Source organism: Vespa mandarinia, chromosome 2 (genome assembly GCF_050613455.1).
Source record: "Vespa mandarinia isolate Hongniang chromosome 2, ASM5061345v1, whole genome shotgun sequence".
Lineage (NCBI taxonomy): Eukaryota > Metazoa > Arthropoda > Insecta > Hymenoptera > Vespidae > Vespa > Vespa mandarinia.
Genome location: NC_140811.1, coordinates 12,107,246 through 12,119,659, shown reverse-complemented (window position 1 = coordinate 12,119,659; position 12,414 = coordinate 12,107,246). Strand labels below are relative to the sequence as shown.

Here is a 12,414-nt window from a genome sequence, read left to right as displayed (position 1 = left end):
GTGTTATTTTAAACAGCATTTTTCAAAGTTTAAGAAATAACGCACGTACACACATATATACAATGGATTTGAATAAAAGAAAATATTTATAAAAAAGATAATACAGAGTTTATTCTTGTTGATTTATAAAATAACATTAATTTCACAAAACATTTAATTATAAAATGCAAAGGACGTTTAAAGACCTTAATGTAAGATATTTTCAGATATTAAAATAATATTCATGTAGTTGTGTGTTCCTGTATATCTTGCAAATACAGAAACAGAATATTTACAAATAAAAATTTATTATTTAAAACGTATATTATTACACTGTAGAGAATTTTCTTGAAAATGTTCACATATACAAAGACTTCTGCCTCATAGAAACTTATGTCTGCTTACATAATGATATATAACATTGTGTTTTTTCAACATGTTATACAATGTACACTTAAAAAAGTTGTTTTTATATTATCAAATAATTGTAAAACAGTCGCTCATTCAATATTCTAACATATTAAATGTGTGTGACAATTAATGAACCTTTAAGACACTATAGAGAATAACATTTTTTATCTTGAAGTACACGATCAAAAAGTTCAAGCAACAGGCTAATATTTATTTGTAAATAAGAAAACATACCAAAAATATTAGAAAAGAAATATAATGTATTTACCGCCTTAGCACACTTTAATAAGAAGCACATGACCAAGATGGTCATATGCAAAAAGATAGCACTAACATCTCTTATGAAAGATATACACTGGAACAATAAATTTTCTTTTAGTCCGTTTGTAAACTTTTCTGTGGTGTATTAATATATTCTCAACCTCAACACGTTCCCCCTGTTTGTTGTTGATAAACTTCTATTGTATCTCCTTCTTCCATTTCAAGACTCGTTGGTGTATCCAACTCATTTATAGGCTGTCCATCAAATCTAAATCTTACTGCCGCTATTGCCAAGCCCTATAAGATAATAAAAATATCACTTTATTGTAACACAATATATAAATAATAAAAAGGAACGATATAATATATAAAAGATTTAACTTACTACACGATCACAATAAGCATTCATTAATTTTCGAAGAGGTGTATGCTTCTTAATTTTAAACTGTACTACTGCATTATCCTGGCCTAAAACTTTTAAATTTATATGCTCTGATTCTGTTTTAGTCTCCTATAAGAAAAAACGATTTTTCAAAAAACTGCTTAACCTTATGCACTGTAAACAGTATTATTTTTGCAGGTTATAAAACGTTACCTTCTTTTCGTCGGACATGATTAAAGTTTAAAAAAAAGCGCTATTAATTTTGTCGAAAGATGCTTTATTTCTTAGAAAACACTTAATAGATGAAATACTAGATTTACCTAGTATATTATCGATATATTATATATTTGCCAAATATCCCGCTTCTAGCTTTATAGCAATACTCACGACATTTCGATGATACATGAACTGTATATACTACAGTTGGCTATACCTTATTTTATTGATGTAGTTATTTAGGAAAGCCAATAAGACATCTGGAGGACAATAGCGCAACTTACATAATATTTGAAATAATTCAAATAATTTAAATATTTTACAATTTCAATAAAACTCAGTAATCAGAATTTATTAATACATTTTTACAATTCTTTGTTATATATTTTCACTAATGATATTTACATTTTCATATCATTATTGATGCATTTTTAACATGAATAGAAATGTCAAATAACTATTACACATAGTCGTGTATTACTTTTAACATAGATACACAAATGTATCCTCCAAGTTGGAATCATTAAAAAATGTCATCTTCGAGCAAATCATTCTTAAAGTCATATAATACGAAATAAAATAAGTGTATTACGATTTGGAAGAATATTAAAGTTGATGTTAAAGAATAAAGAAAGAAAAATTGTAATTAAAGATCTTAAATAATTAATTGAAATTGTTAGATTGAATAAAAGTATATAACATGATATTGGTTGATTTACAAAAGCATTTTTTCGAGCGCCAAATAAGTGCGAAACGTTAACCGTATGTAATAGTACCTTAAACAGTTACCACAGAAAATCCAATATGGTGACAGTTGTAGAGCGGTTCTGTCGATCTTCTCTAATTTAAGATAAGAAAATTACGATAATGCCACGAAAGTAATAACAATAATGAAAATTCGATTGAAAATATAGTGATCAATTAAAAAATTCTCATGTCATACCAATATATTCTATAGGTGATCACTAAAAAAATATATTTCTCCAGGGACAGTGGCTGGAACTTTGCCACACACTTTGTCCTTTGAGTTGTATTTAAAGATAAAAAAAATTCATTTCTTGAGAAATGGAATGTGTCAGAGTAGAAGGTGATACGGAAACGAACGACACCGAAACTACAAAAAGCAAAATTAAAGATAAAAATGAAAGTTGTCTAACAGATGTTTTAGATATTAATACTCGTCTGAGTCTGGAAACAACAGAAATTTCAGAAGAACCTCATACAAATGGTATTTCCCAAGAAAACGGTTTATGCGATTCTTTTTCTAGAACAACCGATTCATCCAATCATCCTCCACAATCTCAAACAATGGAAACTAGTCATTTAAATCAACATGGTACGTTTAATTAAATGGATATAACGTTAAGGCACATTAAATACATTGTTATCAAAATTAAATACCAAATCAAATATATTTCAAAGCATATGAAATTTGTTAAAAATAATTATGTCTGTTTGAGTAGCAATCTAATTATGTCTAACATATTGTTTATAAGTATATCTGATTGATGTAATTTTTAAATGGCATTGAAAGTCAAATGATTATTAGATTTAACAACTGGTTCTCAAATTTGCTTTTGCAGAGTGTACTTAAAACATAGTATACTAGAGTGTACTATTAAAACATTTATAGCATATGAATACTATAAAGTATTGATTTAATAGAGACATAAAAATACATTATTTTTTTTTTTTCACAGAAAAAATGGAAACACTATCCTTGGAAAGTAGTGATAATGAAATTCAATATGTTAGTTATACAAGTGAACTGCAAATGCCTGATATAATGAAATTGATACAAAAAGACTTAAGTGAACCATATTCTATTTATACATATAGATATTTTATCCATAACTGGCCGAAGTTGTGCTTCCTGGTAAATATACTTTAAGATAGTATTTTCATTTAAGCAGTGCTGCTATTTAAATTAATTTTCTTTGGTACCATATATTTGATATTTTATAGTAATAGAGTAATACATTAGTATTTGAACTAGTGTAATATTTTTAAAAGATATCAATATGGAGTAATATAATAGCAAAATAAAAAGAACTTAGCCAGCTTTGGTTGGATTCCTTTATCTTTCAGGTATAGAATTTACAGAAAACTCTTGCTTTTTGTTCATCAAGGCAATGCATGGTGACGAGTGTGTAGGTGCCATTGTCTGCAAGCTGGACATCCACAGAAAGGTAATAAAACGTGGATATATTGCAATGCTAGCGGTTGATGTAAAATATCGAAAACGCAAGATCGGATCGAATTTAGTGAGGAGGGCAATACGTGCAATGGTAGAGGATGATGCAGATGAAGTTGTATTGGAGACTGAAATAACAAATCGACCAGCTTTACGATTATATGAAAATTTGGGATTTGTGCGTGATAAACGATTATTTCGATATTATTTAAATGGAGTGGATGCTTTACGGTTAAAATTATGGTTTAGATGAAAACCGCCAGAGTGCTTATGTCAATAGGAACTTAAATAATTGCAGTGTTAAAGCAAAAGATTTGCATCCTTCCTTGGACAGACATACAGCATTAATGCCACAGGGATTAATGTGTACGCACAATTTGCTGATGCTAACTTTTAATGAAATAATAATTATAGACTGCATAAATATTTATGCTATTATTAATTAGAAATACAAAAAAAAGATTGTGCAGCAATATAAGTCTATTTAAATATTAAAGGAATTATGTATAATATTGGAAGAGAAATTTTTGATGATTTAATTCTTGATATAAATTTATAATATTTTTTATTTGTGTTACATTTTCATTTCTAGGTTTTCTCAGATCATTAGTTAACAATAATTGCTATGGCATTAATGCTGATTTTTTATATAGATTTCAATTACAGCCTACAATTACATAAATTTGAAAAAGTGATAGGATGGAATAAATCCAGACTGTGAAAAAAAATATTGAAAATAATCAATGTATTTTGCGGTATCACATATTATTGGGATGTATACACTGATGCAGTAAATATATACACTCATGTGCTTTTAGCAGAATAAATAAATTTAAATAATATCGAAGAGATTATGTCGGATAGACGTTATTAGATAAAAATTTTGCATTATATATATGTATATGTATATATATATATATATATATATATATATATATATATATATATATATATATATGTATATATATCTGTGCAGTATTCTACAGACTATAATTGATTATGAGTATTATATTGCAAAAAGTGTAACATCCTTTCAATGTGTGATTAATAACTTAAAAAATAAACATCAAATATAAAGCTCTCTCAGACAGAGCCACAAACAGTTAGGTAAAATATTTCCAATTGAAATTATAAAGTTAATATACGGACTGTCTGCTATTTATATATATAATATATATATGATATATATATAATATATATATTATATTAAACAATGGAAAAAGAGAGTTATTGTTCGTAAAATTAAAATATTCTGGAAAATTGTGCGTCTCGTGTTATTATCGCAGGAGTCGTACATATCACCGTCTACCTTCTATATCTACCTTTGTATAAAAATAAATGCGAAGCACAGATCATAATGTAACTATCAAAAAATATGTAAAAAATGTTAATAAAAAGTAGTAAATGTTTTTACCTACAACTTATTTAATTATAACTATCTGTACATTTATTTGCCTATCGCCATGGCTATAAATTTCCAAAATATTTTCAATCTTGTGTGTCACTAGATGACCTTTGTGTCACCAGATGACCTTTGAAATTTCGATTATCTTATGTACATTATTACGCTTATAATTACGTTATATATAAATATCTTTATTTTGATATAAAATAATTTTATAACTTATATAATCGTGACGACAGACCAAATATTTAAAAAATATATATCTAAGTTATAAAAATTATTTATGTTAATAAAAATTGTTATAAATGTTGACTGATTTATAATATTAAACATTTGTTATATCTTTATTTAGTATAAGATAAAAAAAATATATATATATTTAATATATATTTTATATATATTATTATATAATATATGTATTATTATTAAATATATTATATATTATATTATATATATATATAAATCTATCTATAAATAGAAATATATTATTCATCATATAAAAACAAATACCGCGAAATCTAGTAATTCAAACAGTTTCCAACCTATGTCGGTAACCGCGCTGTTCAAGAGCTTCATCATGAGTTCGTTTATAAAAACTCTCTTAGCAGTCTAGTAGAATATAGAATCTAACTTGAATTTACTTCGTAGTATAGTAGGACGATGAGGAAAACATGTTTGGTTGATTGAAGGAAAGGAAAATAATGTTACAAAATACGAGACAGGAGACAAAAAAAATGTGTGATAAATATGTTATCGGCTATTGGGTACGTGAAAAAAAACGACAGAAATTAAACTTCGACGATTTTGAGAAAGTATGTAGAACAGAAGGATTTTCATTAAAATTGGTAAGTTTTATATATTTTTATCGGAATGATTAATTTTAAATAAAAATTAATTCGAATATTTATTATATTAGAGGTTATGGTTTCATAGGTGTCACATTTTTTTCATTATATACGTTTTCATTATATATATAGATTTGTTTTAAAGAGAAATTTCTTTTAATATTCTATTTTCATGTTCTAATTTTTTTTAGGTAGATATTTATTCAAGTTTAGAATCACAGGGACCACTTCATGTATTTCTACATAAACTCGTGGATTTGCTAGCACATGCTGAAGGTGGAAATGGAAATGTATGATAAAATTAATTATTTTATTTCTCTCTGATATCCTATCATAATTATCTCTTTATTTTTAAGGCTATAAACGTTACGTCAAAACTGCAAGAATATATTGATAAACATCCTGAATTAATAGTTATAGATCCTTTGGAGAATGTTAAGAAATTGCATAATCGATATAAATATTATAAAATTATCCAAGAAAGCATACACTTTAATGGTAAATGTGACAACAGATCTTTCAGTAAAATTATTTATATAAGTCAGGCATTTAATCTTGCTTGATGTTTTTATGTACGATATATTTTTTTCTTCTAGACGTATTTATTCCAAATTTTGTAGAATTAAAGAGTACAAATGTTCTTGAAAATATGCGCATTTTAAAACAAAGTGGAGTTAAATTTCCCTTTGTTTGTAAGTCGCTTCTTGCTCATGGATCAAGTGATGCACACAAGGTAATTATCGTATGCATAATCGTTATAATGATTCATATATTTATATAAAAAAAATTTATATTTTTTTTGCCAGATGATGGTCATTTTCAATTCAAAAGATTTAAAAGACTGCCAGCCTCCATGTGTTGCTCAAAACTTTGTCAATCATAATGCCATTTTATACAAATTATTTGTAGTTGGGAAAAATTTCCATGTCGTTGAACGTCCAAGTTTGAGGAATTTTTATTCAGATGATTGTGCATCATTAAGCACATTGTTTTTTAATACTCATGATATATCCAAACCTGATTCTAAATCTAAATGGTCTATACTGTCGGAAGAACATATACCTACAGTGGTGAAACCGAATATTGAAATACTTGAAAAAATCGTCAGAGGAATTACCAAAATATTTGGGCTTCATTTAGTTGGCATTGATATTGTGATAGAAAATGATACTAAGAAATATGCTATTATAGACGTCAACGTTTTTCCTGGTTATGACGGATATCCAAATTTTTTTCAGCATTTAATAGACAGTATTAAACATCTTTTAATGGAACGAAAAGTTCTTAGACAAAATTCTAAAAGTTGTTCTTTAAAAAAATCTCACAGTGATGATTTAGATTCCGGTTTTGAAAGTGACGAGAAAAAAAAATGTTCTACTAAATAAATAGAGAATATATAATTACACTCATTTGCTTCTATGTCTAAACATTGCGTTTCTATATTTATAAAATTAAAAATATAAATAGTGTTAAAAAAACAAATTATAGCTTATTTAATATGATTAATTTTTTATCTAAAGTACAAAGATATTTATATTGATCAAAGTTATATTATTATTATCCATTGTAATACAGTAATTAATGGCAAGTTTAGCGTTTTTAAGGCAATATAATCGTAATATCTTGTTTTAGTAGAAATAGACGTATAAGGATGTTGGAGTAAATCCTTTTCTTTTTTTTTTCTTTTTAATTAGTGTTAAATTATCCGATTGTCACATACATATAAAGTTTTTTCTGAACGAAATTACCGACTGAATACTGTGATTGTAAGAATCTTGAATAGAAACTTTTTACTATTTATATATATAAGCAATTTTGCGCATTTTTTCTGACAGAATAATTTTTTATTTTTTTTATTCTTTTTTTTTTTAATATGATAATAAATTTGAACAAATCAAATGTGTATATAGTGCTATATATGTATATAATGTTCACTGTATATATATATATATATATATATATATATATATATATATATATATATATCGTATATATAGTTCACTTTTTACTTTTCCATTTCATATTGTAATTAACAGAGCTTAAAAATTTACATGGTCATTTGTATGTTCCTTTTTACCTATTATCAGGTAGACGTTTCTTCAGGTGATAATAATCCCCAAATATCTACAGTAATATTTGCTATATCATGATGATAATATATCAGTTAAGAATTGTTTATTTACATGTATGTACATATATTTTTTATGAATAAAATATACAAAAATTGATTACATTTAGCGAACTTCGATTTAGACAAATTTTTTTGTTATGTAATGTATCTATGATTAAATTATTCTTATTTTTTTTTCTTTGTTTCAAAACTAAATATAATTATAAATACCAGTTATTGTATTTTATTTTTTTTATTTTAAAGAATATCAGTGTTATCTACACTTACTTCGCCTGAGCTGTAATGTAATAACTGAAACATGAAAAAAAATATAATTCTTTTCAATGATATTAAGAATAATAATATTAATAAGTATTGAATATAAAAATGATATAATTTACTTACACTCGTAGTGTCACATAAAGAAGTCAATGTATTATTACTGACGAGTGCACGATTACATGTGGCTGCTGAATTTTTCATAACTCTAACTTCTCCAAGAGAATATGAACATGAACTTGGCAAGTATAATTCTCCTTCAGAATGAGACGTTTCTGATGAAGTCTAAAATAACTCAAATCGTTATATTTTTCAATGTAAAATGAACACACGAAAGAAAATTCTTATATCACATATCTTACCGTAGCAATATGTGTAACAGGTATATTAATATTTATATCGGACGTATTACTATAAAAGTAATATAACAAAATTCATTAATAACAAATAATTTTTAAGGAATAACAATATTAATATATTACATACCTGCAATCTTCACCTTCTGATAACTTATCAATTACTTTTGTAAGTAAATGCAAATTGGAAACTACCATATTTATATCAGAGCTTTTATCATTTTTATTGGTATTATCATTTATTGTAAAATGTAATTTTGTATCATTTGAATAATTTTCTTGTTTCTGTTTAGTAGAATATTTGTCTACTTCAGACTTTGTATCGGATGCTTGTTTTTCATTTTTCTTATCAAAGTAAATATCCTTAATAATTCTATCTTCACATTCAAGAATGTCTTGTTCATGTGAAATATCATACTGAGTACTTTTTTCTAATATTTGAATTTCATTTTGATTTAATTCATTGATCGAACTTTTGGTATCTTCGATTTCCATAGTATTTAATGGACAAATTTCAAAAGATTTTTGTTTCCATTGCATAGGATTGTATGTAATATCATCGAAAGAATTTGTATTAGAGATAACGTCATCATGCACTTTGCATTCGTTATCTTGCACAAATGCTTTCACCGAACAACTTTTTTCATTTTCGTAATCATGTTTTTGTATTGATAAAAGATCCAAGATTAAATCGGATTCTCGGTTTATGGTATCAACAAAAAACTTTTGTAAAATAGTAGGAATATCATGATTATATACATTCGAAAACAGTTGTAAGTGCTTAATTAATTCTTGTACTATCAAAGGATTATATTTTACATTTGATAAACTATTAACAATCGATCGTTCAAAACTGATCTTTTTCTCGAAAGATAGATGGTCGACAAATTGATCTTGACGTTTCAAAAGACAGTTTGAAGCTTTAGGAAGAAGTAATTCCTCATTATTAAACGATGTTTGATTGGATTCGTCATTTCTTCGCAAATCTTCAAGGACATCAATATTATTAGAGTGATAATTTGTTGAGAGAGGAACACAAGCCATAACATTTTCATTATTAGAACAAATTTCTAACGTTTTCTTTTCTACGTCAGGAATATTTTCTACGTTTAATTCGATAGAACACAAATTAGATTTATCTAACGTAAAAATCTTATTAATCAATTTGTCATTTTGTTTTTGTTCCAATGAATACGTATGAGCCTTGAAAGTTTCCTCTCTTAAGTTACAGAATTTATTTGTTAATGACGAATGATCGTTTATAATACACGAATTTTTTTGTAATTTGTCTTCTTCAGATATAACAATTGCTTCGTCCGATAATGATAACGTTGATCCATCATTTTCTTGATGTTTATATACTAATTTCGAAGGATTTAATTTCATTAATTTCGTATTATCACTTTTAAGGGCTATTAAATTACAATATGTAACATCAGTATTATTAGGTAACTTAGTGTTATGAGATTGAACGGATAATTTCAATTGAAATTCTTCTAACATCTCTTCTAATTTCTTTTCACTTTTAGAAATACGTTCCATCATTTTATCATAGAGAAAGAATATATCATTGAAATTTTCGATCGAAGGTGGATTTAATTCGATCTCATTAAAAATACTATTATCTGAATCTTGCATATTGTTATCTAAAACATTTCTACTCTCATCTTTTGATTTGTACGACAAATTATTTCTTAGATTGTATTTTTGAAAAATATTTTCAAAACGTTCATCGATCTTATTATATAATTTTTTTTTTTGGTCCCTTCGTAAATCATGTTTATGAATCATTTTAAATGTTTTCTCGCAAACCGTTTTTTTATTTTTTTTTAATATCTTAATATTATCTTCCTCGATTTCTTTGATATTATCAAGCGAAGTTTCACTCAGATTTCTATCGATTCTTTGTCTATAATTATTAACATTTTCATAGCCCACGTCATCATGATCATTATTATCATCAACATCGTGAGATTTACTCGTATCTTTTATCTCATCTTCTTTTATAAATTTTTTTATATCTGTATCAACGTAAGGATTAACACTTTTAATGATAATTTCTCTATGTTCAGGTATTAGGTTTTTAATATGGTCCGAATAAGTAGAAGAGGAGCTTGGTTCACCATTCGAAAGAAAACAGTCAACACCTGTCCTTGGCAGATGTTTCGAAACGTTCTCTCCATCTTTATTCTCCTCCAGTCCACTATTTATTTCACGTTCAGACGATAGATCATTCCTCCTTTCGTCTATCAAGTCTTTAGAATAAGAATCATCCTCGTCCTTCGAAACAGATTTATATTGTGTTATTATATCTTGTTCAATTCTGTCTTGTTTTTTTTCTATTCTAAACTTTTTATTAATCGGTCGATTCTTGATTGAACTTTCATCGATTTCATCGATCGTTTCTTCCATTCTTGATTCATTAGTATTACTATCTTTCGATAATTTATCATTTATACAAGATTCGTGACGGAATTTATAAATATTAACGTTAGAATTATTATGAACGAAAGATGTATCGGGTGATATGTTAACGTAGCCCAAATTTTGTTTCATCAATTCCCTTGCGATATTTAACGGTGGGCCATTTTGAATCGTTAAAGATTTTATTTTACGTTTACTAACATCGACTCTATCATCTTTTATTATTTCATCTTTCTTCGTAATCATACATTTTGGATTATTAAATTCGACTTGTTCGTAAGGTATGCAACAATAGCGATTTCTTTGTCGATAAAGAATATCGTTGGAATATCTTTTTGCAATTCGAAATTTTGGTTCCAACAAACGTGCGATTCTTTTGTCACGTTTTTTCATGATTTTCTTTGTCAAAATTTCGTCTCTCTCCGAGTTGCTTTCGGTCTCTCCATGATCGATTTCTTTGAGTTTTGAGGACACAAGTTCGCGTATATATAGTGCTTCTTCTTTTTCATCTTCTAAAGGTGGTTCTAGGTAATCGGTATACCTTAAACAAATTAAAAAAAAGATAAAATTATAAATCGAGAAAATTGCTTAAAAAAATATAACAGGCAGATAATAAATTATTTATACGATAGATAAGATAATAATAATTATATAGTAGGATTAATAATAATATATTTATATAAATATATATTATATTACATATATATAATTATTTTTATTAGTAATATATGTATATTTAAATACAATTTTTATTGCGTATAAAAAAAAAAGAAATTAATGTAAATAGATAATAAAAATCTTATAATAATAACAACATTAATGAAAAAAGGATAAACAATAAGTTAATAAACTTGTTAAAATTCAACCAACCTTTCCTTCTTTTTAACTCTGCGTTTAGTTTCAGTTTTAGTGTATAGCCAAGTAACTTCTGTAATTTTATGTTGTACTTCTCTGAGTATTTTTTCTGCATTTTCGATTGCACTTTGTGTATCAGGAGAAAGTAATGGGCTCTCAAGATTATTCGTTTTGAATCTTTGCTTGTCCGGCTTAATACGATAATAGTATTAATAATTAGAAATAAAGAAAAAAGAAATGATAATAATCAAAAAAATGTTATTAGCTTTACATTGTAATAAAAAATTAATGAACTTTTTGTAAGAAATAAAAAAAGAAATAAAACTAAATATCGTAAGAATAATATAAACGAAAAAGAAGAATAATTTTTTATACCGATTCGATATCAAAATCGATAGTCGTAGATCTTCGATCAATTGTCTTTTCCCTTGAATTTTCAACTTCTTCTAAGATTCTTCGAGATTGCAAAGAATATACAGAGCTATCATCCATAAGACTCATTGTACTGGGATAAAAATATTGCGATTCTTTGGTAGTTTCCTGCATAACATTCTTTTTGCAATAACATTCGTTATCCAATCTTCGTTGTCTTATTTTTTTCTTTGATTGATTTGCCTCGTATCGTTGTCTCCTAAAAAATATATCATTGATATATCAAATAAATTGTACAATTGTAATTGTTTGTGTAATTTATATT

The 12,414-nt window shown here is 26.2% G+C and overlaps 4 protein-coding genes across 8 annotated transcripts in view; 2 read left to right on the top strand and 2 right to left on the bottom strand.

Annotated features, from left to right (window-relative positions):
- Positions 1-203: 203 nt before the first annotated feature.
- Positions 204-1,453, bottom strand: Sumo (Small ubiquitin like modifier). 2 transcript variants are annotated; one of them, XM_035862745.2, is made up of 4 exons: positions 1,247-1,453; positions 1,037-1,162; positions 813-948; positions 204-745 (listed from the first exon to the last, which is right to left on the bottom strand). In XM_035862745.2, the coding sequence occupies exons 1-3, from the start codon at positions 1,262-1,264 to the stop codon at positions 814-816; spliced, it is 279 nt and encodes a 92-aa protein (XP_035718638.1). In that variant the 5' UTR covers positions 1,265-1,453; the 3' UTR covers positions 204-745; position 813. The 2 variants fall into 2 exon arrangements, with proteins under 2 accessions (XP_035718638.1, XP_035718628.1); XM_035862735.2 differs by having other exon boundaries at positions 210-948.
- A 344-nt stretch (positions 1,454-1,797) lies between these two features.
- On the top strand, positions 1,798-4,332 carry LOC118440113 (N-alpha-acetyltransferase 30). Its single transcript, XM_035862664.2, has 3 exons — positions 1,798-2,585; positions 2,950-3,125; positions 3,379-4,332. Exons 1-3 carry the CDS (start codon positions 2,315-2,317, stop codon positions 3,694-3,696), a joined length of 765 nt encoding a protein of 254 aa, XP_035718557.1. The 5' UTR covers positions 1,798-2,314; the 3' UTR covers positions 3,697-4,332.
- Positions 4,333-5,393: 1,061 nt separating this feature from the next.
- On the top strand, positions 5,394-7,541 carry LOC118440099 (inositol-tetrakisphosphate 1-kinase). Its single transcript, XM_035862626.2, has 5 exons — positions 5,394-5,693; positions 5,885-5,983; positions 6,050-6,191; positions 6,290-6,426; positions 6,500-7,541. The coding sequence occupies exons 1-5, from the start codon at positions 5,550-5,552 to the stop codon at positions 7,076-7,078; spliced, it is 1,101 nt and encodes a 366-aa protein (XP_035718519.2). The 5' UTR covers positions 5,394-5,549; the 3' UTR covers positions 7,079-7,541.
- A 321-nt stretch (positions 7,542-7,862) lies between these two features.
- Positions 7,863-12,414, bottom strand: part of LOC118439965 (interferon regulatory factor 2-binding protein 2-A-like) — a 43,123-nt gene continuing 38,571 nt past the window's right edge. For 3 of the 4 annotated variants that reach the window (XM_035862286.2, XM_035862312.2, XM_035862297.2), the window contains 6 exons: positions 12,093-12,348; positions 11,733-11,908; positions 8,569-11,403; positions 8,445-8,493; positions 8,209-8,367; positions 7,863-8,115 (listed from right to left, as the gene is read on the bottom strand). In XM_035862286.2, the coding sequence (XP_035718179.2) occupies positions 8,062-8,115; positions 8,209-8,367; positions 8,445-8,493; positions 8,569-11,403; positions 11,733-11,908; positions 12,093-12,348 (3,529 nt within the window). In that variant the 3' untranslated portion in view covers positions 7,863-8,061. The remainder of the gene's footprint in view (positions 8,116-8,208; positions 8,368-8,444; positions 8,494-8,568; positions 11,404-11,732; positions 11,909-12,092; positions 12,349-12,414) is intronic. The other variant, XR_014981854.1, reaches the window with a different exon arrangement.